At 44.9% G+C, this 23,676-nt stretch overlaps 1 protein-coding gene across 3 annotated transcripts in view; it reads right to left on the minus strand.

Annotated features, from left to right (window-relative positions):
• PRCC (proline rich mitotic checkpoint control factor) overlaps positions 1-23,676 on the minus strand; it is a 33,619-nt gene that overhangs the window by 2,298 nt on the left and 7,645 nt on the right. The window contains exons 2-7 of one of the 3 annotated variants that reach the window (XM_055362256.2): positions 16,190-16,237; positions 11,320-11,886; positions 10,977-10,997; positions 6,716-6,811; positions 3,719-3,862; positions 1,183-1,248 (exon numbers count right to left, since the gene is read on the minus strand). In XM_055362256.2, coding sequence (XP_055218231.1) covers positions 1,183-1,248; positions 3,719-3,862; positions 6,716-6,811; positions 10,977-10,997; positions 11,320-11,886; positions 16,190-16,237 — 942 coding nt within the window. The other 2 variants (XM_004026983.5, XM_063693958.1) reach the window with 2 other exon arrangements.

Raw genomic sequence — 23,676 nt, forward strand, 5'->3', positions numbered from 1 at the left:
CTCCCAAGCAGCAGAGAAAAGTCATGACATTACAAGAAAAAGCTGACTTGTTTGGTACGTTCCATAGACTGGGGTCTGCAGCTGCAGTTATCTGCCACTTCAAGATAAATGAATCTAGCATAAGGACCACTGTGAAAAAAGAAAAGGAATTGCGCCACTGCACTCCAGCCTGGCAACAGAGCGAGACTCCGTCTCAAAAAAAAAGGAAATTTGTGAAGTGGTTGCTATCGCTGCAGCTATGCCAGCAGGTGTGACAACCCAGCACATTTTGCAAAATGCAAAATATGTGTTATCAGTAAGGATTCTGGTCAACAGTAGGCAATTAGTAGTTAGCTGTTAGGGGAATCGAAAATTATACACATAGCCTGGGCTACACAGGAAGATCCTATCTCTACAAAAAAAACTGTTAAATTAGCTGGGTGTGATGGCACACACCTGTGGTCCCAGCTACTTAGGAGACTGAGGTAGGAGGATCATTTGAGTCCAGGAGACGGCAGCTGCAGTAAGCCATGATTGTACCACTGCACTCCAGCCTGGGTGACAGAGTAAGACCCCTGTCTCCAAAAAGGAAAAAAAAAAATGTTATATGCAGATTTTTGACTGTTTAGGGTGCTGGCATCCCTAACCCTCTGTGTTGGTCAAGAGTCAACTGTATTTGAAAGCTGCCCAGTCATATTAAATAAATACCAAGACATATTCGAGTTTCAAAAGACATTTTTGGATTATCTGTAATTCTGAATTATTTGTGTTGATGTTCCCTGCCACAGAAGTGAAGAATATAAAACCAACCTCTTCATCAGGTGGATGTTTGGCTAAGTTGGTGGATCAACTTTTTTTTTAAGTTTTTTAAATTACTAGAGAAACCTGCTATTTAAAAGAACCCTATGATAAACCATTTCACTCTCCTCTTACATTATGTTTTGGATATCTGGATTTTCACTTAAAAGAGTTTTATTCTAAGCACCTGCACCTGAATCTTATCTGCATTGAGACTGAAGTAGAGCAGGATAATTCTGAAGGATGTATCCCCTCCTAGTGGCCGCTCTGAGAATAGGAGAGGATGCCTGCTAAAAGATGGGCTGCTAAAAGATAAGCATCTGGGCTTCTAACTCGTATCTCAGCCTTCAAATTCCCAGATTTACAGAGATCCTGCCTGAGCCAGAGCCCTCAGCTGTCTCTCACCTGATGAATAAGATATGTGATCTGGTGTTTCCGCCGCTGCTGGCCTGTTGGCTGCTCACCTTTCTTCTGCAAGAGAAGAAAACATATTCATTAATCCACAGGATGAAAGCAGAAGTTTCTCATGTGCCCAGATGGTGTGGTGTTAGGGGCTGAGAAGCCAATTCCACAGCCCAAATCCTGGGGGAGAAAAGTTGGAGCTGTTTTTACCTCTATATACTTACAAAGCCTTTATTTTTATTAAAGCCATTATACAAAAAACCCAGCTCAGAACACTTGCCTGAAATAGCCTGCTAATATCCCCCACTAGACTGGAAATGCTTTGAGGTCAGGACTGTCTTCTGTGTCTTTGGTAATCCCACCCCACCCCTAGCACCCAGCATGGGGTTCTGTCTGCTGTGGACATCTGAGACCAGTTTAACTGCCTGCAGTCAGTCTGAAACAGTTTGTGGGCCAGGGCACAGGTGACCTTCTGGCCCCCTGCCAGGCCCTCCCACAATCCCTGTGCCCATCTCCCTTCAAACTCTCTTCATCTCTGTCCCCCTCTCCCCAGTCAAGCCAGATGTCTAGCCTGTCTCCCACCTACTGCTTATCAAGCTCGCTCCCATCAATCACCTCTGGCTAAAACCCCCGCCTTCCCCATTCTAGTAAGTGCCAGCAGCTTCCCTGGAATTAGAAATTTCACAATCACTCTACCTCTCCCCAATCTTCCAGCCTCCGCCCGTAACTGCACTGAACCCATAACCAGACTTTGATGCAAATGATTTACTGTCAAAGTCTATATTGGTCTGGGCTTTCATTCTGCGGTTTTTCTGTCCTCTGCCAGAGTTGTCTCAGACTAGAAGCTTCCTAATCATCTCCACCCAACTCCCAAAACTCCTCTCTAGAGTCTCCTCAGCACTTATGTAATCAATTTGTACTGTAATCATTTACACTCAAGTGTCCTTAAATCTCTTCTTCCCAACTATGCTGTCAACTCCTCAAGGACAAGGACCATATCTTTTTCTCCTTTTAACAAAATCTAGTTCAATATAATGAGACGGTGGCAAGAAAACTTGGAGATAGGAAAATAGCAAATACTAATTGCTTGCTGCTATTTAATGTCATTTGATGTGACAGTTAAAGATGACACACATAAAACATCCAGCTCCATTCCTGGCCCACGGTGAGCATTAACAACAGTAGCTATTACTATGTGACTATGCTTCTCAACCCACAGTTGGTAGAGCATGCTCTCCTAAGTGGTTTTTCCAGTAAACAGTGATGGATCTATGCTGATCTAACCACAGTCCTTTGCTCTGTCCTGTATGACCGCCAGCATTCAGTTAAAACAAACGGCTGGGGCTTGTATGGCCATCTGTAGCCATAGAACAAAGCAAAGCAAATGGGGGGAGGAAAAGGGAACAAAATCCTCGACCTTGGTCTCGCTGGTGCTGGGCTCAAGTCCAGGGTTTTCCCACATTTCCCCTCCTGTGGCAGGCTCATAAATGTCCACATTTGCTGTTCTCAGCTACTAGGTGAAGAAATGTTCATCATACTGACTGAAGAAAACTAGGACAGAGAAGGCAGGAGTGTGGTGTGGGAAATGTGATGAATAAAAGCATTGGAAAGACTACAGCTGGCTACCATCTATAATGAAGAGAACACAGAAGAGTTGCACGCTCAGAATCTAGGGACTCCAGGATTTCTGAGGTGCTGTTGTGCCCACACCTCAAAAATGTGCTGAGCCAGGTCCCAGCTTGAAACAATGAACTAACCGGGGCCGGGTATAGTGGCTCATGCCTGTAATCCCAGCACTTTGGCAGGCCAAGGCCAGGGTAGGTGGATCACTCGAGGCCAGGAGTTCGAGACCAGCCCGGACAATATAGTGAAACTCCAACTCTGCAAAAAAATACAAAAATTAGATGGGTATGGTGGCATGCACCTGTAGTCCCAGCAACTGAGGTGGGAGGATCACTTGAGCCTGGGAGGCAGAGGTTGCAATAAGTTGTGATTGAGCCAGTGCATGCCAGCCTGGGCAACAGAGTGAGACTCTGAAAAAAAAAAAAAAAAAAAAAAAAAACACCACAAAATGAAAACAATTGGAAGGAAGGAAGGAGGAAAGGAGGAAAGGAGGGAGGGAGGGAAGGAAAGGAAGAAGATAGTATTTTAAAAGAATAAAAATTAAAACAAAAAAAGCAAAAAACTTTAAATCAAAAAAAGGAAAGAAGGATCTGACTGTAGGGCAAGAGTAGAGCAGCTGTGGATTCTGTGCAGCCTGAGAAGGAGCCACAACCACAGGCTGGGAGGCCTCTCCAACTACTCGATCTCAGCAACCAGAGCCCCCATCCAGCTGCAGAGCTGTTAAAGTCCTGCAAAGTTCTAGAGGGCAGGAGCTGTATCTGTGAGGTTTAGTGCATACTCCAGTACCATGGGCAAAATGTGTTTGCTAAAGGTGCTGTGACAATAACAATGGGGTGTGGGGTCAAGACGGGGATTAAGACAAGATTTTGCTTTGCAGCTTCCCAAGCTGACCACTCAATAGACGTTTCCCACTTACTTTGCTGAATGACTTCATGGTTTTCTCTTCTGTCAATGACTTAGTCATCCATTGCTGGGCCCCACTGAGCTGGTCATCACCTTTGATCTCCACAAAGTTGATTTCTTCTCTCCCTCGGTTCCTCTTGCCCTGCAGCCGCTTGAACTGGGAAAGAAAAAAATGCAGGAGTCAGGAATCTGGGCAAGGGGGTCAGCAGATGCCACTAAAGAGCCAGAGTTTATGGAATGATTTTGTGACTCACCAATCCCAAGGCACCCTCAGTTCTCTACGTCCTTTCACCCTGCCATCTACCAAACTCCCTTGATGCCAGATGAAAGGCTACTTCTACTCAGAACGTCTCCTGAACCCAGGAAAAGGGAAGCTAAGAGGTATCTCCAAACATGAATGAGAGCAGAGAACCAGTGATATGAATTTGTATTCAAATGGTATCTGCCTACCACTATGCAATATATCCATGTAACAAACTGGCACATGTACCCCCAAATCAATTTTATTTTAATGGTATCTGCCTAAAAGGACTGCATACAATTTTAGAATTAAGAATTCAGAGTAGGCCAGGCACGGTGGCTCACACCTGTAATCCCAGCACTTTGGGAGGCCGAGGTGGGCGGATCACCTGAGGTCGGGAGTTCAATACCAGCCTGACCAACATGGAGAAACCTCGCCTCTACCAAAAATACAAAATCAGCTGGGCGTGGTGGTGCATACTTGTAATCCCAGCTACTTGGGAGGCTGAGTCAGGAGAATCGCTTGAACCCAGGAGGCAGAGGTTGCAGAGAGCCGAGATCGCACCATTGCACTCCAGCCTGGGCGGGAAGAGTGAAACTCTTGTCTCCAAAAAAAAAAAAAAAAGAAAGAAAAAAAGAATTCAGAGCACGCCAAGCAGGGTGACTCACATCTATAATACCAGCACTTTGGGAGGCAAGGTGGAAGGATCACTTGAGCCCAGAAGTTTGAGACAAGCCTGGGCAATAAAGTGAGACCCCATCTCTATAAAAAAATTAAAAAATTAGCCGGGTGTGGTGGTGTGTGCCTGTGGTCCCTGGGAAACACAGCAAGACCTCGCCTCTAAAAAAATAAAATTTCAAGCCCCCAGAAAACACAGAACTCCAGGATTTCTCCTTTAAAAATCATTTGTTGTCCATCTCTGTTCCTTCTAATTGTTCGGTATCACCGAATCAACAGACCCCACACCAGAGTGGACATCAGAGACAAAGAATGTGGGGCTGCGTAGAAAAGGAGTCTCTCACACACACAGAGTCTTAGCTTTACTTCAAAAGCTTTTAAGGTAAAGAAAAAAAAAAGCCCAGTAAACTTTCTAGGAGACTGCTACGCCTTCCTCTTCCTAAAAAAGCAAAATGCAAATCACACAAGTCATCCAGAGGTGTGCCTCAAAGCGAATGTGGGGTGAAGAAGGAATAGAATTTTAAAACTTAGAAGCTTCAGTGAGACCCAGTCCTGATCTCAACATCAGTGAGGCCTTCTATACTCACTCTACCTAGAAGAAACTGACTTTTGCCACTAACTGGGTTCTCAGCTGTCTCCTAGGCTTAGTTGGTTCCCAAAGAAACCAACTATCAAACCTGCCAAGAAGGATATCCATAGGGGAGTGGATGAACACAGTAACAAGCACAGGCAGAAGTATGCAAAGGGATGGACACCTTTCTGGGAAAAGGTAAGCAGAGAAGAATTATTTTTTATAAGAACCTCCATGGAGAGGTAGCACCCCCTATTTCTGCAGATCCCTCCTAATAGGCTGTGACTTCCCTGCAGATAGAACAGTACTTTATATCCTGAATAAGGGCCTGAAAGTCACAGGACATTGTGCTTTCACCTTTCCTTTTGCTGAAGCTTGGGAAAGCTCAGCAGCAGTGAGAGACCATTATGTGAAACACAATGGTATTTAACATAGCTGCTTGGTGCCTCCCCAAATCCATTCTCCTCTTCTTTAGTGTGAAAGAATCCAAAATTTTTGCTAGGCATATTACCACACAACTAATAAAACACTACATTTCCTAGACCCCCTTACAACTAGATATGGCCGGCTAGATGCAGTGGCTCATGCCTGTAACCCCAGCACTTTGGGAGGCTGAGACGGGCTGATCACTTGAGGCCAGGAGTTCGAGACTAGCCTGGGCCAATGTGGTGAAACCCCGTCTCTACTAAAAATACAAAAATTAGCTGGACATGGTGGCACATGCCTGTAATCCCAGCTACTCCTACTCAGGAGGCTGAGGCACAAGAATCGCTTGAGCCTGGGAGGCAGAGGTTGTAGTGAGCTGAGATCGTGCCACCATACTCCAGCCTGGGCAACAAAGCAAGACTCTGCTCAAAACAAACAAACAAACAAAAAACAAAAAAAACACAAACAACTAGATATGGCCATATGAGCAGATTCTAGTCAGTGAGATCAAAGTGGACGTGCTCTTAGGAACTTTCAGGAAGTCTCATAGAAAGCGAGGGAAAGTGTTCCTCCTCTTTCTTTCTCTACCCTGCTACATCTCCAATGCCAATGTGATGGCTGTAGCTTTAACTATCATGGACCATAAGAATAAAGGCCACAGCCTAGGGATGGCAAAGAGATGATCAGAAAGAGACTGAAGCCAGGCACGGTAAATCATACCTGTAATCCCACCACTTTGGGAGACCAAGGCAGAAGGAATGCTTGAGCCCAGGAGTTCAAGTGCAGCCTGGACAACAAGCAAGACCCCGTCTCTACCAAAAAAAAAAAAAAAAGAAGGGGACTAGATCCCTGACTCTGTGGAGCTTCCAAAGCACCCCTGGCCTGCCTACCCATATCCTTCTTCCATGAAGAAAAAAACTAACTTCCTTTATATAAGCCACTATTATTTAGAGTTTCTCCGTTACATGTTGCCAACCTAATCCTGATACAGTTTTGTCTTTTGTGTGTGTGTGTTTTTTTAATTTCCTTTGGCTTCAGATTTGAAACGTGGTGCCCAGCGGTCAAAGATGGTCACTTGTGCTTTGTTAACTTACTGCTTCGTCATCGATGAAGGAGGCATCTGGGGCAATTTCCTGGGGGGGGACCAGGGCCGGGTCCTGTGCAGGATAGTAGCCACCACTGTAATAATCCTGCAGCCAAACAGGAAAGAAAAACACACCAACTGAGGGCACAGTTGGAGAGGGGAAGGTAAGGTCTGTCCAGAAACAGAAAATTGTCATCAAAGAGGCAGTGGTGAGATAGCTACACTACAGCTTCCTCAAACAAACCAGTTAAAGGCATAGATCCCAAGGACCGACCTACAACTCAAGAACAGTCCCTACAGCTTTTCTCACCTACACTATCCAGACAGATGGATATTTTTTAGGAAAGGGTAACAAGAAACAAAGACAGTCTCTCCTGCTTCAATCTATACCTTGCTCCCTCAGCTACTTCCTAAGAGAGACTCTCACCTCTTACCTCTACCATGCCCTCAGCCCTGCTCCTCCTGCTCGTAAGACCCCAATGAGCTACGACGCGAGCAGGGACAAGAAGGCATACGTCATGCCATTCCTGCTCCTCATTCTAGTTTGGTCCTGTGGATACAGGGAAACAGTCTAAACCGGGTGGGGAGGTTATAGATCTCTGATTTAAAATAACCACTATTAGGATACAATGAAACTTACAAAGCTGGGAACAAAGCAGGTTCGTTTACCAGATTTTGAGTTCAGGAATCTCATGATTCCCCTTAGAGGCGAGTGACCCAGATGTTGCTGCAGACCCTAGAGGAAGAGGAGGGTGAAGGCAAGGGCAAGGCCTCTGCTTGGTGAAGTCAGGCAGCCACAGGGCCAATAAACTGTTTCCTCCTTGCCTATACTTTTTCCTAATTCTTCCACTTCGTCTTAAACTCCAAGAAATGCCCTTCTAAGAACATTTGTTTTATGATGAGCTAAATGAAAATAGGTTTAATATTCACTACATAAAATAATATATAAAAATCCAGAGCAATTAGAGTATGGATTTTTTTTATAATGGTATTCACAATAAGATACATTTACATTTCAGAGTCCCCTAGTGTATTTAAAGTGCTTTAATTTACATAGATTACCTCAGTGGTGTTTATAACTGCATATAGAATTCCAATTTGTTATTCAATTTAAATAGCATCTTTTTTATTTTCCTGCTAAAGAGGTAAAAACACTATCTTTCTCCATCCTTCTCTTTTTGAGATGGAGTTTCGCTCTTGTTGCCCAGGCTGGAGTGCAATGGCGCCATCTTGGCTCACTGCAACCTCGCCTCCTGGGTTCAAGCGATTCTCCTGTCTCAGCCTTCCATGTAGCTGGGATTACAGGCGCATGCCAGCATGCTCACCTAATTTTTGTATTTTTAGTAGAGACGGAGTTTCATCATATTGGTCAGGCTGGTCTTGAACTCCTGACCTCAGGTGATCCGCCTGCCTTGGCCTCCCAAAGTGCTGGGATTACAGGTGTGAGCCACCAAGCCCAGCCTATCTTCCTCCATCCTTCTAAGAACAACCTTAAGGGCAGATATACTATCTCTGCTCAGCCTATAGGAAACAACAAGGCTTAACAGCAAAGATTTAGGAAACGAAATTGTTTTCAAAGTATTTGGTCAGAACAGGTTCTCCACAAAGCCCTCTCTCTTCACTCATGCCCAGATTGAAAACAATAATGCTGACCATTCAGAGAATCACAGTGGTTGAAGGGACTTAAGTCTTCCAACCATCCCAGGCCAGCAGTTTTTAAACTTGCTGAAGCTGCCCAGTCATGGGGCCAGCCAGCTGCCTCTGTTCAACTCCACCACTGGTGCCAGGTCCCCCAACTCCTGCTCCTAGGAGCCCTCTACATCTTGAGAAGCTCTGACTGCTAGGAATTCTCTCTTAAACCTACGTATAACCTGGCATTCTATACTTTTACTCTCTGAGGCCATACACATCAAATCTAAATATCTCTTCCGAACAACAGGTGAATACAACGTGAATAAAAAGTTACAATCAGCATTTATTGAACATTTACTATTTTCCAGGAACCACCACGCTAAACTAATGTAATTATTTTAGCAACGCTTTGAGTTGCTCTGATATCCCATTTTACACCTGAAGAATCTGAGACTGAGAGAGGCAGTTTAAGTAACTTGCCCAAACTCAGCTTGAGATTCAAACCTCAAACCACCCTCAGGATTCTCTTTATTTATTATTTTTTTTTGATTCTCTTTATTCTTACTTTACACTCAACCCTCCAGATTCCCTTCTTTCCTCCTTGGCCCCAACTCTCCCTTCCTGTTTTTCTCAATACTCCTCACCTCTAGAAACTCTTCTTAAACTAACTGCTATCTAGACGTCTATGCCATAGATTCCCTTATCCTCATCATCCACATTTCAGGAAGCTATCTTGTAATTCTAAGATTAGATACCAGTCCTCTTCCACCTTCCCTTCATACCTCTCACCAGCTCCGACATCAAATTTTGTTTTCAACATAGGGGAAGTGCTCCAGGACACTGGTCTAGGAAAAATTTTATAGCTAAGACCTCAAAAGCACAGGCAATAAAACCAAAAGTTGGTGGGGTACGGTGGCTCACGCCTGTAATCCCATCACTTTGGGAGTCCAAGGTGGGCAGATCACCTGAGATCAGGAGTTCCAGACCAGCCTGACCAACATGGTGAAACCCAGTCTCTACTAAAAATACAAAAATTAGCCAGGCATGGTGGCAGGCGCATATAATCCCAGTTACTCGAGAGGCTGAGGTGGGAGAATCGCTTGAACCTGGGAGGTGGAGGTTGCAGTGAGCCGGGATCGCACCACTGCACTCCAGCCTGGGTGACAGAGCAAGACTCCGTCTCAAAAATAAAAAAATAAAAAATAGGCAGGGCGCGGTAGCTCACCTCTGTAACCCCAGCACGTTGGGAGGCCCAGGTGGGCAGATCATTTGAGGTCAGGAGTTCAAGACCAGCCTGACCAACATGGAGAAACCCTGTTTCTACTAAAAATACAAAAAAAAAATTAGCGGGTCATGGTGGCGCATGCCTGTAATCCAAACTACTAGGGAGGCTGATGGAGGATAATCGCTTGAACCTGGGAGGCAGAGGTTGCGGCGAGCTGAGATCGCACCATTGCACTCCAGCCTGGGCGACAGAGTGAGACTCCATCTCAAAAAAAAAAAAAAAAAAAAAGATGCTGGCAAGGTTGTGGAGAAACGAGAACACTTATACGCTGCAGATGGGAATGTAAATTAGTTCAGCCACCGTGGAAAGTAGTTTGGAGATTTCTCAAAGAACTTAAAACAGAGCTACCATTCAACCCAGCAATCCCATTACTGGGTATATACCCAAAGGAATATAAATTACTTTACTGTAAAGACACATGCACACATGTTCATCACAGCACTGTTTGCAATAGCAAAGACACAGAATCAACTACATGCCCGTCAACAGTGGACTGAATAAAGAAAATGTGGTATGTATATACCATGGAATACTACACAGCCATAAAAAAAAAGAACAAAATCATGTCCTTTGCAGCAGCATGGATGGAGCTGGAAGCCATTAAGCAAATTAACACAGAAACAGAAAACCAAATACCACGTTTTCACTTATAAATAGGAACTAAACACTGAGTATACATGGACACAAGGAAGGGAACAATAGACACCAGGGCCTACTTGAGTGTGGAAGGTAAGGATCAAAAACTACCTATTACAGCCAAGTGTGGTGGCTCACACTACAATTCCATCACTTTAGGAGGCTGCAACGGGCAGATCACTTAAGGCCAGAAGTTTGAGACCACCCTGGCCAACACAGTGAAACCCCGTCTCTACTAAAAATACAAAAATTAAATTAGCGGGCATGGTGGAATGTGCCTGTAGTCCCAGCTATTTGGGAGGCTGAGGCGGGAGAGTTGCTTGAACCTGGGAGGCGGAGGTTGCAGTGAGTCAAGATCGTGCCACTGCACTCCAGCCTGGGCAACAGAGCAAGACTCCGTCTCAAAAAATATAAAATACAAATACAAAAATTAGCTGGGCGTGTTAGGGTGGCACACATCTGTAGTCCCAGCTACTCGGGAGGCTGAGGCAGGAGAATCGCTTGAACTCGGGAGGCAGAGGCTGCAGCTGAGCCAAGATTGTGCCACTGCACTCCAGCCTGGGCGACAGAGTGAGATTCTTTCTCCAAAAAAAAAAAAAAAAAAGGCCAAAAACCTACCTATCAGGTACTATACCTATCAGGTACTATGCTCGTTACCTGGGTGACAAAATAATCTGTACACCAAACCCGTGACATGCAATTTACCCATGTAACAAACCTGTACATGTACCTCCTGAACCTAAAATAAAGGTTAGGAAGAAAAAAAAACAGATATATATATATATCAATCACAAATATGTACAAATATTATGGATCAATAAAAAATAAATAGATTGTTTTCAGAATAAAGATGTCATTTATGTGGTTCACCCTGTCACACTTCAAGACTTGGGCAATTTAGATTAATATGGTTCAGAATAAAGGTATGTTCTGTGGCCTAATAAATAGAGAAGGTTAATTTAGCCAAAGTGACACCACAGAGGCTGTATCACTAGCTCAAAGCTCTCCTTGACCACCATGTTCCAACATTCCCTCGCCTGCCCTCTGTGCCTCCTACCCACCTGATAATAAGCACCAGCGGCATTGGCATCGCCATATGTGGAAAACTGATTGTAGCTGTAGTCGTCCCCAGGCTTAGGCATCCAAGGGGCCCCACTTGAGCCTGCTGCCATCTTGAATTCAAGGGGGGCATTGGCTGCATCGTCCTGGAAAGCCGGCTCTGGTTCCGTGCCTGGAGGCAGCTCTTCAGGGACAGTGGGGATGGGGTAAGGGTATGGCTCAACTCCAGGTGGCTCAGCCTTTTCAGGGAGGGAGAAAAAGTTTTCGGGGGCTACTTCCTCATCACTGTCGTCTTCTTCCTGCGTGATCTGCTTTGTCACCTGCAGGGCAGCACTCTTGGCAGCAGCCTTGATAGCAGAGGGTGACGGAGTGGTGGTTGTGGTGCCCACAACAGGGGCGAGAGAGGAAGTCTTGGTCTTAGAAGCCAGTCTGGAGGGCTTAGTATCAGGGGAGCCATCCGAGGGTTTGCGGGAGAAGGCATGGGGCAGGAGCAACCTGTTAGTCTCTTTCACAGTCAGGTTTTTAGGTTGGGGAAGCAAGGCAGACAAACCAGTCCCCTCACTGGATCCCTGGTGAGCCCAGGTGTGGGATAGGAGGAAAGAAAGATGACAAGTGAGATTTTATGTACTAGCAACACCAAAAACAACAGTTACAGATAAGTTCCCTAGCCTAAAATCTTACCAGCCCTTGTTTCTTCCTTACCTCCGTCCACTCAGACCACCTAATCTGGGCTTGACTCCTGCTACTTCAGGCCTTTCTGCGGGCTGCTTCTCCCTAGGTGAGGTATCATTCCTCTTCTCTTCCATCCCAACCCAGCTCCACTGCCCTCTTCCACAGAGCGAGCCTTCCTCAACTCTGTGTCTTCAACAAATACGATGCTCTTAACCTCACATCGTCCTTCCTCCCCAAAAGCCCAGGTCTCTCCAGCTCTCAACCTCTCTCCGTGTCCTGAAGGGACCTCTTAACACAAGAACCCTCTCCTTCCTTTGGAATGCTACCCAAAATCAAGAACAAGGTTCTGTCTAAAAGAAACATTCATACTGTTGCAAAAGTCCCTTCCCGGCTGGGCAGTGGTGGCTCACGCCTGTAATCCCAGCACTTTGGGAGACCAAGGTGGGCGGATCATGAGGTCAGGAGTTTGAGACCAGCCTGACCAACATACTGAAGGCCCATCTCTACTAAAAATACAAAAATTAGCCAGGCATGGTGGTGGGTGCCTGTAATCTCAGCTACTTGGGAGGCTGAGGCAGAAGAATCGCTTGAACCCAGGAAGCGGAGGTTGCAGTGAGCCGAGATCATGCCACTGTACTCCAGCTTGGGTGACAGAGTGAGAACCCTTCTCAAAAAAAAAAAAAAAAAAGTCCCTTCCCCTGACCAAGGGAGAAAGCTAACCCTGAGCGAGACCCCTCAGCAGCGCTAATGACGCCTAGGAAAGAGTGGAGGCCCAGCACGTTCAACAAGGAAGCAGTGAGTCCAGAGACTGCAAGGGGCCTGACACAGCTTTTTCCAACCCTTTAAATTGCTCTCCTTGTCACCATCCCCAAAGCAAAGGAAACAGGATTTGCTTTCTCTTTTTTTCCCCCCTTAGATAGGAACCTGAAGCCTCAGCTTGGGTGGGGCAGCTCCCTTAGGACTTAAGTGCTAAGGGTATTTTTTTTTTTTTGGTCAGAGTCTCGCTCTATTGCCCAGGCTGGAGTGCAGTGACATGATCTTGGCTCACTGCAACCTCCGCCTCCCAGGTTCAAGCAATTCTCTGCCTCAGCCTCCCGAGTAGCTGGGATTATAGGTGCCCACCACCACGCATGCCTGGCTAATTTTTGTATTTTTAGTAGAGACGGGGTTTTACCATCTTGGCCAGGCTGGTCTTCAACACCTGACCTTATGATCCACCCACCTCAGCCTCCCAAAGTGCTGGGATTACAGGCATGAGCCACAGCGCCTGGCCTAAGGATATTTTTTACTTAAGACCATAGAATCCTACATTAGCTGACTGAAAGGGTTTTTATAAGATCATCTTCAGTTCTTTTCAGACTTACTCAGCTTGCAAATTTCCCTAATCTAAGACACTACTGCTTTTTACAAAAATATGTAATTTTATTATGTTTAGTGCCATCATACATACAGAGGTAGTTTTGTCAGCCAGAAATGAGTATATATATACATATATATATATATATATATGCTGTATTTTTTTAATCTGAAGAAAGTCCCCTACCCTACCCAAGGAAAGCCCTATAGATGTGGCATATTAGCTTGTTAATGCCAGAGTCAAGCATTTAACTTTTGATCTGTAAGCTCACTGGCCCAGCCCATCCAGAGTTCCTATTACCCAAAAGAATCTCTCAGATTCTGCTTTCTCTGTGCTAAAAGGCCCGTTTGGCCTAACTGTAGAGCTAAGGGAAATGCCAATTGGAAAAGGAGAATGGAATAAGGTCACTGTGTCACTGTCTTAGAGTACTAGTGTACTCCAGCCTTCTCAGCCAAGAAATGCCCAGAGTGAGTAAGACATTTGAGTCAAGCCACACAGAACTGCTCATGTGGAGACTGGGCTCTTCTTGCTGTGTGTGTGTTCACAGATTTGGTCCAGCCTGGAAGCGCCCAGAGGCTCCGGTTCATAGGAACCACACTGAGGTACAGGGCGGAGCACACCCTCAGGCTACCTTTGAAGTGTCTGACTTGTCACATATCTGGGGTCATGGCTACAACATTTTGCAGTCCTAAGTCCCCATTCTGCCTTAAGAGCTCAGAATTCCTCTATCTGCTCATTTCTTCCTACCACCTGAAAGATTGTTCTTTACAGTCTTCAGTCTTACAGTGGGGGTGCCTTCTGAGCCAGTCCACCTCCTCCAGGAAGCTATCCTGGTAACAGGACTGCCTTTGCTCAGTCTCAGCACGCCAACATCTTGCATGACTCCTTTTTCATCTACTATAAATACAAACACCAGGGCCGGGCGCGGTGGCTCACGCCTATAATTTCAGTACTTTGGGAGGCCGAGACGGGCAGATCACGAGGTCAGGAGATCGAGACCATCCTGGCTAACACGGTGAAACCCCATCTCTACTAAAAATACAAAAAAATTAGCCGGGCATGGTGGCGGGTGCCTGTAGTCCCAGCTACTCTGGAGGCTGAGGCAGGAGAATGGCATGAACCCAGGAGGCGGAGCTTGCAGTGAGCCGAGATCGCGCCACTGCACTCCAGCCTGGGCGGTAGAGCGAGACTCCATCCCCCCCCCCAAAAAAAAAATTAAATAAATACAAACATCAGCCTTGCCAGTTATCTTTCTAACTTCCACACAACTACGTCCTTCTAAAACTGCTCAGAGGTGGAAGCAACTTTAACTGAGTCAGGAGAAGGGGCAGCTTTGTATCATATACTTGAATCACAAGACAGCCACTATTTTATTTTTTTATTTTTTATTTTATTTTATTTTTATTTATTTTTTTATGTTTTTTTTGACTGAGTCTTCCTCTGTTGCCAACGCTGGAGTGCAGTGGCACGATCTCAGCTCACCGCAACTTCCACCTCACGGGTTCAAGCGATTCTCCTGCCTCAGCCTCCCGAGTAGCTGGGACTATAGGCACCTGTCACCACGCCCGGCTAATTTTCGTATTTTTAGTAGAGACAGGGTTTCACCATGTTGGCCAGGCTGGTCTCAAACTCCTGACCTCAGGTGATCTGCCCGCCTGGGCCTCCCAGTGTTGGGATTACAGGCATGAGCCACCGTGCCAGGCAAGACAGCCACTTTATAAAAGCAGGACCACTTCTGCTTTTCCCTGAGACATATGATCAACATGAGGTTAGAATGTATAAATCACCAAGTGTGGAAGGAATGGGAAGAAACTTCTGGGGGCCAGGATAATGATACTGAGATGAGGGGAAACAGAAGCAAACAGCAGGGAAATCATCTACTAGCACTGTCTTGTTGAGGACTTCTGGTTTCAATTACAAGGAGCTAAGTGCAGCAGTTAAGAGCTTGGACTCAACAGTCAGACTGGCCAGGCGCGGTGGCTCACACCTGTAATCCCAGCACTTTGGAGAGGCCGAGGTGGGCGGATCACCTGAGGTCGGGAGTTTGAGACCAGCCTGACCAACATGGAGAAACCCCATCTCTACTTAAAATACAAAATTAGCCGGGTGTGGTGGCGCATGCCTGTAAACCCAGCTACTCGGAAGGCTAAGGCAGGAGAATCACTTGAACTGGGAGGAGGAGGATGCGGTGAGCCAAGATTGCACCATTGCACTCCAGCCTGGGCAACAAGAGCGAAACTCCATCTCAAAAAAATATATATATATATATTGTCAGATTGCCTGAGTCTGAATCCCAGCTCTGCCCACACTAGTTGCCTGATCTTGGGCAAGTTCCTCAGTTTCCTCATATGTAAAACAGGGATGATAACACTATGGCTTAGGCACTATCATGAGGATGAAATCAATTAAATGCTAGTAAAGCACTTAGAACAGTGCCTGGTACACAGTAAGTGCTATTTAAGTGCTTATTTTCCAGGTTAAAAATGAGACAGGAAGAAGACAGACAATTTTAACATCATTTTGACTAATCCACTTATTCTACCCTCCCTAAATAATCCTTTTACACTATACGTAATGAACTGAATTGAGTTACAATTCATCTCCCTACCATTGCCTGTCTTCCAGGAAAGGTAATACCAGCATGTTAAAGCCAGGAATAGAGTGGAGAGGGTAGAGATGCACAAGGTCTGAAGTTCTAAAGAAAAACAAAGCCGAACCTAAATAGTCCTCAAATATCTGTGTTTGCTCTAAACCTAATCTGAAAACTGCTGGATACTGTAAGTCCTGTCTTTGAGGAAATAATACAGGAAGAGAAAAAAAATGGTTTATATCACAATGCTTACCTGAAGGATAGTTTTCTTCTTTGTGGGTTCATCTTCCTCAGAATCTGACTAAGAGAAAAAGAAATGAAGTAAGGCCTCACTGTTCTAGGACAGTAAAGGAAACACATTAAATATAGCACATATGAAGGGTTGGACAACAATGGCCATCTTGTCTGTGCCCCACCTCTGTACAGAGGTACACTCACCCCAGGCCCAGTCAAACAACACAGCTCCCTTCCTGATCTCAAACAGCTTCAGAGAAATCAGGGTATGCCTTAGCCTCCCTTGATTACTCAATTCCCCTGCCCTCTCAGACCTGTTGCACAGCCTTTTTGGCATCAATTTCTTTTCTGTTAAATTAAGACTATTTCCTCCCATTTGGTCCTTGGTGGAAAGAAAAAGCTATACCCATTCTTCTTCCTATAATTCTGTCCACTAGAAGATGAATAGGAATTGGCCCACAATCTCACCCAATCTCAGCTTCACTTTTAAAACCACTTATATAGACTACATAACCACAAGGCTGGGGAACTCCAGTGGGATTGAGTGGTGTGTTAGCTACTCTTCTATGAGGCATTAAAGGTCAAAGCCATTGGAGAAATCCATTCCTTCTCCAAGTATGATCTATTGTCTGACACAGTTGTTCATGTCCAGGAAGAAAGCAGGCAAATGATGACCATGAGGATCTGGGGCAAGACAGGAGGTCATCTGTGTTATCCTTCTGACTCATCAGGATTGCTTCTAAGACAAGCTCTCATGCTGAAAAATAGCTAAACTTTTAGCTCTATCTCAGTTCCTTGGCACCTTCAAGTCAAGGAGAGCCGCAAGGCATATGAATAGCAAGCTTTAACATTTTTATTTTAAAAAATTATTCCCCCAGCCATGAACCTTAAAGCTTTCCATTTGTTCCCAGGGCCTTGGTTTGGATATCTGCAAATAAAAAGGCAATTAGGCAAGAATCTCAGATCCCATTCATCTCCAAGATTCTGTGAGAACTCAAATCCTCTGCTGTTCTATACTCGCTCTCATATCTCACAAGTTCCTTTTTGAATTTATCTCTTCCAAGTATCTTTCAATCATAATTACCTATTATATTCAAGACAGTGTGCTAAGTACTGAACACAGCATTTCCTAACCAGTGTCCCAGGCAGGGCTTGGCCAGCTAGAGTCCTAGACCACTAGTCTCAGTCTGGACCATTTCCCGCAGTGTGCTTCAAAGATCCCGTGTGTGTGCCATGATATGAAAAAAGTACCTGCCCTCAAAGAACTTACAATCCAGTAAAAAGAATAAGTACCCAAATCACTGTAATAAAAGGCAATATAAGGCCGGGCGCAGTGGCTCACACCTATAACTCAGTACTTTGAGAGGCCAAGACAGGCAGATCACCTGAGGTCAGGAGTTTGAGACCATCCTGGCCAGCATGGTGAAACCTTATCTCTACTAAAAATATAAAAATTAGCTGGGCATGGTGGTGGGCGCCTGTAATCCCCAGCTACTCGGGAGGCTGAGGCAGGAAAAATGCTTGAACCGCGGAAGCAGAGGTTGCAATGAGCCAAGATCTTGCAATCCAGTCTGGGTGACAGAGCAAGACTCTGTCTCAAAAAATAAAATAAAATAAAAATAAAAGGCAGTATAAGATAAGAGCACCAAGTGTGGTTCAAACATCCCCTCAATTAGTACTACCATTACGGAAAACCATATAGAGGTGCCTTAAAAAAACTAAAAATATAAATTTAGTCAGGCGTGGTGGTACACCCCTGTAGTCCCAGCTACTCGGAAGGCTGAGGTGGGTCACCTGAGCCTAGGAGGTCAAGGCTGCAGCAAGCTGTGATCATGTCACTGCATTCCACCCTGGGCGACAGAGTAAGACCTTGTCTCAAATACTAAAAATAAATAAAAATAATAAAATTTAAAATAAAAATAAATCCTAAAATTAAAAAAAATTTTTAAATAAATTTTTAAAAAATTAACAATAGAATTTACCATATGACAGTGTGGCGCAGTGGCTCACACCTGTAATCCCAGCACTTTGGGAGGCCAAGGCAGGAGGATTGCTTGAGCCCAGGAGTTTGAGACCAGCCAAGACAACATGGTAAAACCCCGTCTCTACTAAAAATATAAAAGATTAGCCGGGTGTGGTGGCACATGCCTGTAATCCCAGCTACTCGGGAGGCTGAGGCAGGAGAATCGCTTGAAATCTGGGAGGCAGAGGTTGCAGTGAGCCAAGATCACGCCACTGCACTCCAGCCCAGGCGACAGAGTGAAACTCCATCTCAAAATAAATAAATAAATAAAAATACAAAAGTTAGCCAGGCGTGGTGGTGCACGCCTCTCGGGAGGCTGAGGTACAAGAATTGCTTGAATCCAGGAGGCGGAGGTTGCAGTGAGCTGAGATTGTGCCACTGTACTCCAGCCTGGGTAACAGAGCAGACTCTGTCTCAAAAAAAAAAAATAGACCAGGCATGGTGGCTCACACCTGTAATCCTAGCACTTTGGGAGCACTTCCTAGCACTCCAAAATTGGAGAATCACTTGAGGCCAGGAGTTCAAGACCAGCCTGGTCAACATAGTGAGACCCCCCGCCGCCACCTCTAATATTTAAAAAAAAGAAGATGAAATAGAAAATAAAAGAGGAACCTCACTCAGAAATTTTTTACAAAACAGAAATAAATAAAAATTTTAAATAGGCCCAGTCCGGTGGCTTACACCTGTCATTCCAGCACTTTGGGAGGCCAAGGAAGACAGGTCACTTGAGGTCAGGAGTTCGAGACCAGCCTGGCCAACACGGTGAAACCTCGTCTCTACGAAAAATACAAAAATTAGCTGGGCATGATGGCGGGCACCTTTGCCTGTAGTCCCAGTTACTCAGGAGGCTGAGGCAGGAGAATTGCTTGAACCTAGGAGGCGGAGGTTACAGTGAGCGCTGAGCTTGCACCACTACACTCCAGCCTGGGTGATAGAGCAAGACTTGGTCTCAATAATGATGATAATAATAATAATTAAAATAATACAAATTTTAAAATTTTTTAAATTAAAAATTAGCTGGGCATGGTGGTGGCACACCTGCAGTCCTAACTACTAGGGAGGCTGAGATGAGAGGATCGCTTGAGCCTGGGAGGTGGAAGTTACAGTGAGCCAAAATCATGCCACTGCACTCCAGCCTGGGTGACAGAATAAGACCCTATCTCAGGAGAAAAAAAAAAAAAAAAAAAAAAAAAAAATATATATATATATATATATATATATATATATATATATATACATTACCCGGCCGGGCGTGGTGGCTCATGCCTGTAATCCCAGCACTTTGGGAGGCTGAGGTGGGGGAACACCTGAGGTCAGGAGTTCCAGACCAGCCTGACCAATATGATAAAAGCCCGTCTCTACTAAAAATATAAAAATTAGCCAGGCATGGTGGCAGGCGCCTATAATCCCAGCTACTCGGGAGGCTAAGGTAGGAGAATCGCTTGAACCCAGGAGGAAGAGGTTGCAGTGAGCCGAGATTGCACCATTGCACTCCAGCCTGGGCAACAAGAGCAAAACTCCATCTAAAAAAAAATTGCCATATGACAGCCTGGGCAATATGGTGAAACTCTGTCTCCACAAAAAATACAAAAATTAGCTGAGTGTGGTGGCGCACACCTGTAGTCCCAGATACTCGGGGGGGCTGAGGTGGAAGGATCACTTAAACCCAAGAAGTCGAGGCTGCAGTGAGCTGTGATTATGCCACTGCACTCCAGCCTGGGCAACAGAGTGAGACCCTGCCTCAAAAAAAAAAAAAAAAAAAGAATTACTATATGATCCAGTAATTCCATTTCTCTAGGTGTTTACCCAAAAGATTTGAAATCAGTTTGCCAAAGAGGTGTCTGCACTCCCATGTTCACTGTAGCATTATTCACAGTAGCCAAGTTATGGAAGCAACCTAAGTGTCCATCAACAGATGAATGGATAAAGAAAACATGGTATTTATACACAATGGAATAATATTCAGCCTTAAAAAAGGAAATTCTGTCATTTGCAGCAGCATGGATAGAACTGGAGAACGTTATGCTGAGAGAAATAAGCCAAGCAGACAAAGTAGACAAATAGCACATGTTCTCACTTACATGTAGAATCTAAAAGAAGATACTTCATAGAAGCAGAGAGTACAATGGTGGTTACCACTGAGGAGACGATGGTAAAAGGGCACAAAATCTCAGACAGGAAGAATAAGTCTGAGGGTTTTTTTGAGATCTATTGCACAGCATGGTGAATATAGTTAATAATAGTGTATTATACATTTCAAAATTGCTGAGAGTGAATTTCAAATGTTCTCACCACAAAAAAAATAGGCATTTGAAGTGATAGCTATGTTAGTTTGATTTAATTATTCTACAGTATTCATAAATCTTAACATCATCTTGTATCCTATAGATACAATGATAAATGTCAACTTACAATAAAAATGTTGAATCCCCTTAAAGAACCTCCTGTTTGTATTTGTGCTTCCTTTCATGTAAGTCCTTCCCCTTGTCACTCCCACCCCTCCCATATCACTGCCACCTCTCATTCTGTTATCAATCTGCATTCTCTACTTCCTGACTCGAAACTCCTGAGAAGTCTCTCTGATGAATCTCACCTTGCTCCTTTTCACTAGGTGTCCCTACATCACTCATTTGCTTAGGATGGCATCATATTAACTCAGGTTCATTTGTGCCTACTCTGTAAACATTACATTTTTCAGATATATTCTTGCCTTTACTCTGACAGCAAAGAGTATTTCTTATAGTTGAATACTTCCTCCCAGTAGTCAGTACACAATGAATTTAATTACTAACTGCTGCCAAATATGTTTTTTTTTTTTAACCCGTAAGGGAAATCCATCTTAGTATCTAAATGTGGGGGATAAAGGAAAGGGTGGCAAAGGAAGGGACAACCATCCACCAAGTGCTTCCTATGTATCAGGCAATTTACTCATTTTTCATTTAATCCTTATAATAACATTTCAAAGTAGGCATTATTATTATCTCAACTTTATGGTAAAGAAAGTAAGGCTCAGAGAGATAAAATAGGATGGGGCAGAACCAGGATCAGAACCAGTTCCAGTGCCCGTGCTTTTGCGGTAACACCACTCTGAGCTGTCTGCTGTCCAGGTCTGAGATTCACACTCACTAGATCCCACACGACATAGCTGAGAGAGCATGAGGCACAAAATCAGAAGCACTGGTTTGAGTCTCAGCCCTGCCCCTCACTGGCTAAGGGATCCCGCTATTTAACTTCCCCAAGCCTAAGGTGCAAATAGTATTTACCCATGTCACAACCACAGGAGCTACTGCCAGTGAAAATGATACAAACTAAAATTCTAAACAAAGTTCAAAAATTATTATTTTCTCTGGTTTGCCAAGATATCAAACTCACCCAAGAAAAGACTTAAGCACCTGGCACCTAAGCATTTTCTACCTTTTCTTTCTGTTCTAAACTAACTCTCATTGCTCCTTACAGACTCCTCACCATCTCTCGTCTTTTGACCATGAAGACTTATCTCCTTTCTGGCAGACCACACAGAACAACCTCACTATGGGGTATATAAGGTTTTCATGGATTCCCCAAATACGTTTAAACTTTGACATCCTAGGCAACAGGTCCAATGGCAATAATCTGAAATAAACAAATTTTATCCAAATTTAAGATGATTACATTTATAAAACTATACAAGCATATTCTTATTTTTCAGATCCTTTGAAAAACAAAAAGTGGCTACTGTAAGACTGTAGTAGGCAAACTGCCCCACAGCTAATAGAATTGAAGGCCAGATCCACTGTGGAAAGAAAATTCAATTTCTCTGTAAATGTCACAGATTGTTTCCATTATACTGACAACCTGAGTTTATAGTTTAAAAGCACACACACACAAAAAAACCTCTATAAAGACTTCGGAACAGTCTATTATTTCTAGATTTAGAGGATTGCTATGGCTACTCACAATCATTCTTCTCTTTGAACATCTTTTTCCCTTGAGACATGGTCTTGCTCTGTTGTGCCCAGGCTGGAGTAGAGTGGTGCAATTACAGCTCACTGTAACCTCAAACTCCTGGGCTCAAGCTATCTTCCTGCCTCAGCCTCCCAGGTAGCTGGGACTACAGGCACTTGCCCACCATGCTCAGCTATTTTATTTTTAAAATTTTTTTGTAGAGATAAAAGGCAGGGTCTCACTCTGTTGCCCAGGCTGATCTCAAACTCCTGTCCTCAAGCAATCCACCTGCCTTGGCCTCCCAAAGTGTTGGGATTGCAGGCATGAGCCACTGCACACCCAGCCCGAACATCTTATATAAAACTTCTACTGACCCCTATTATGAATCATCTCATGACACACCATAAATGACAGACTCCCTGAAACAGAACACTAAAATGACAACTTCAAAAATGAGGCAAGGCGGGGATGGCCAGGCACAGTGGTTCACCCCTATAATCCCAGCATTTGGGGAGGCCCAGATGGGAGGACTGCTTGAGCCCAGGAGTTTTGAGACAAGTCTGGGCACTGTAGAGAGACCTCATCTCTACCAAAAAATTTTAAAAATTAGCCGGGTGCGGTGGCTCATGCCTGTGATCCCAGCACTTTGGGAGGCCGAGGTGGGCAGATCACAAGATCAGGAGTTCGAGACCAGCCTGGCCAATATGGTGAAACCCCATCTCTACTAAAAATACAAAAATTAGCCGGGGGTGGTGGCGGGTGCCGGTAGTCCCAGCTACTCGGGAGCCTGAGGCAGGAGAATCGCTTGAACCCGGGAGGCAGAGGTTGCAGTGAGCTGAGATTGTGCCACTGCACTCCAGCCTGGGCGACAGAGCGAGACTCTGTCTCAAAAAAAAAAAAATTTTAATCGGCCATGTGCCTGTAATCCCAGCTACTCAGAAGGCTGAGGTGGGAGGATTGCTTGAGCCAAGGAGGCCAAGGCTGAAGTAAGCTAAGATTGTGCCACTACACTCCAGGCTGGGCAACAGAGCAGGACCCTGTCTCCCAAAAAAAAAACGAAAGAAAAATGAGGCAGGTGGATCACTTGAGCCCAGGGGTTTGAGGCCAGCCCGGATAACATAGTAAGACCCCCATCTCCACACAAAAACAATTTTTTTTTTGAGACAGAGCCTCCCTCTGTCGCCCAGGCTGGAGTGCAGTGGCGCAATCTCGGCTCACTGCAAGCTCCACCTCCCGGGTTCACACCATTCTCCTGCCTCAGCCTCCTGAGTAGCTGGGACTACAGGCACCCGCCACCACGCTCAGCTAATTTTTTGTATTTTTAGTAGAGATGGGGTTTCACCGTGTTAGCCAGGATGCTCTCGATCTCCTGACCTTGTGATCCGCCCGCCTGGGTCTCCCAAAGTGCTGGGATTACAGGCATGAGCCACCGCACCCGGCCTTTTTTTTTTTTTTTTTGAGACGGAGTCTTGCTCTGTCACCCAGGCTGGAGGGCAGTGGCGCGATCTTGGCTCACTGCAACCTCTGCCTTCCGGGTTCAAGCAATTCTCTGCCTCAGC

Source organism: Gorilla gorilla, chromosome 1 (assembly GCF_029281585.2).
Source record: "Gorilla gorilla gorilla isolate KB3781 chromosome 1, NHGRI_mGorGor1-v2.1_pri, whole genome shotgun sequence".
Lineage (NCBI taxonomy): Eukaryota > Metazoa > Chordata > Mammalia > Primates > Hominidae > Gorilla > Gorilla gorilla.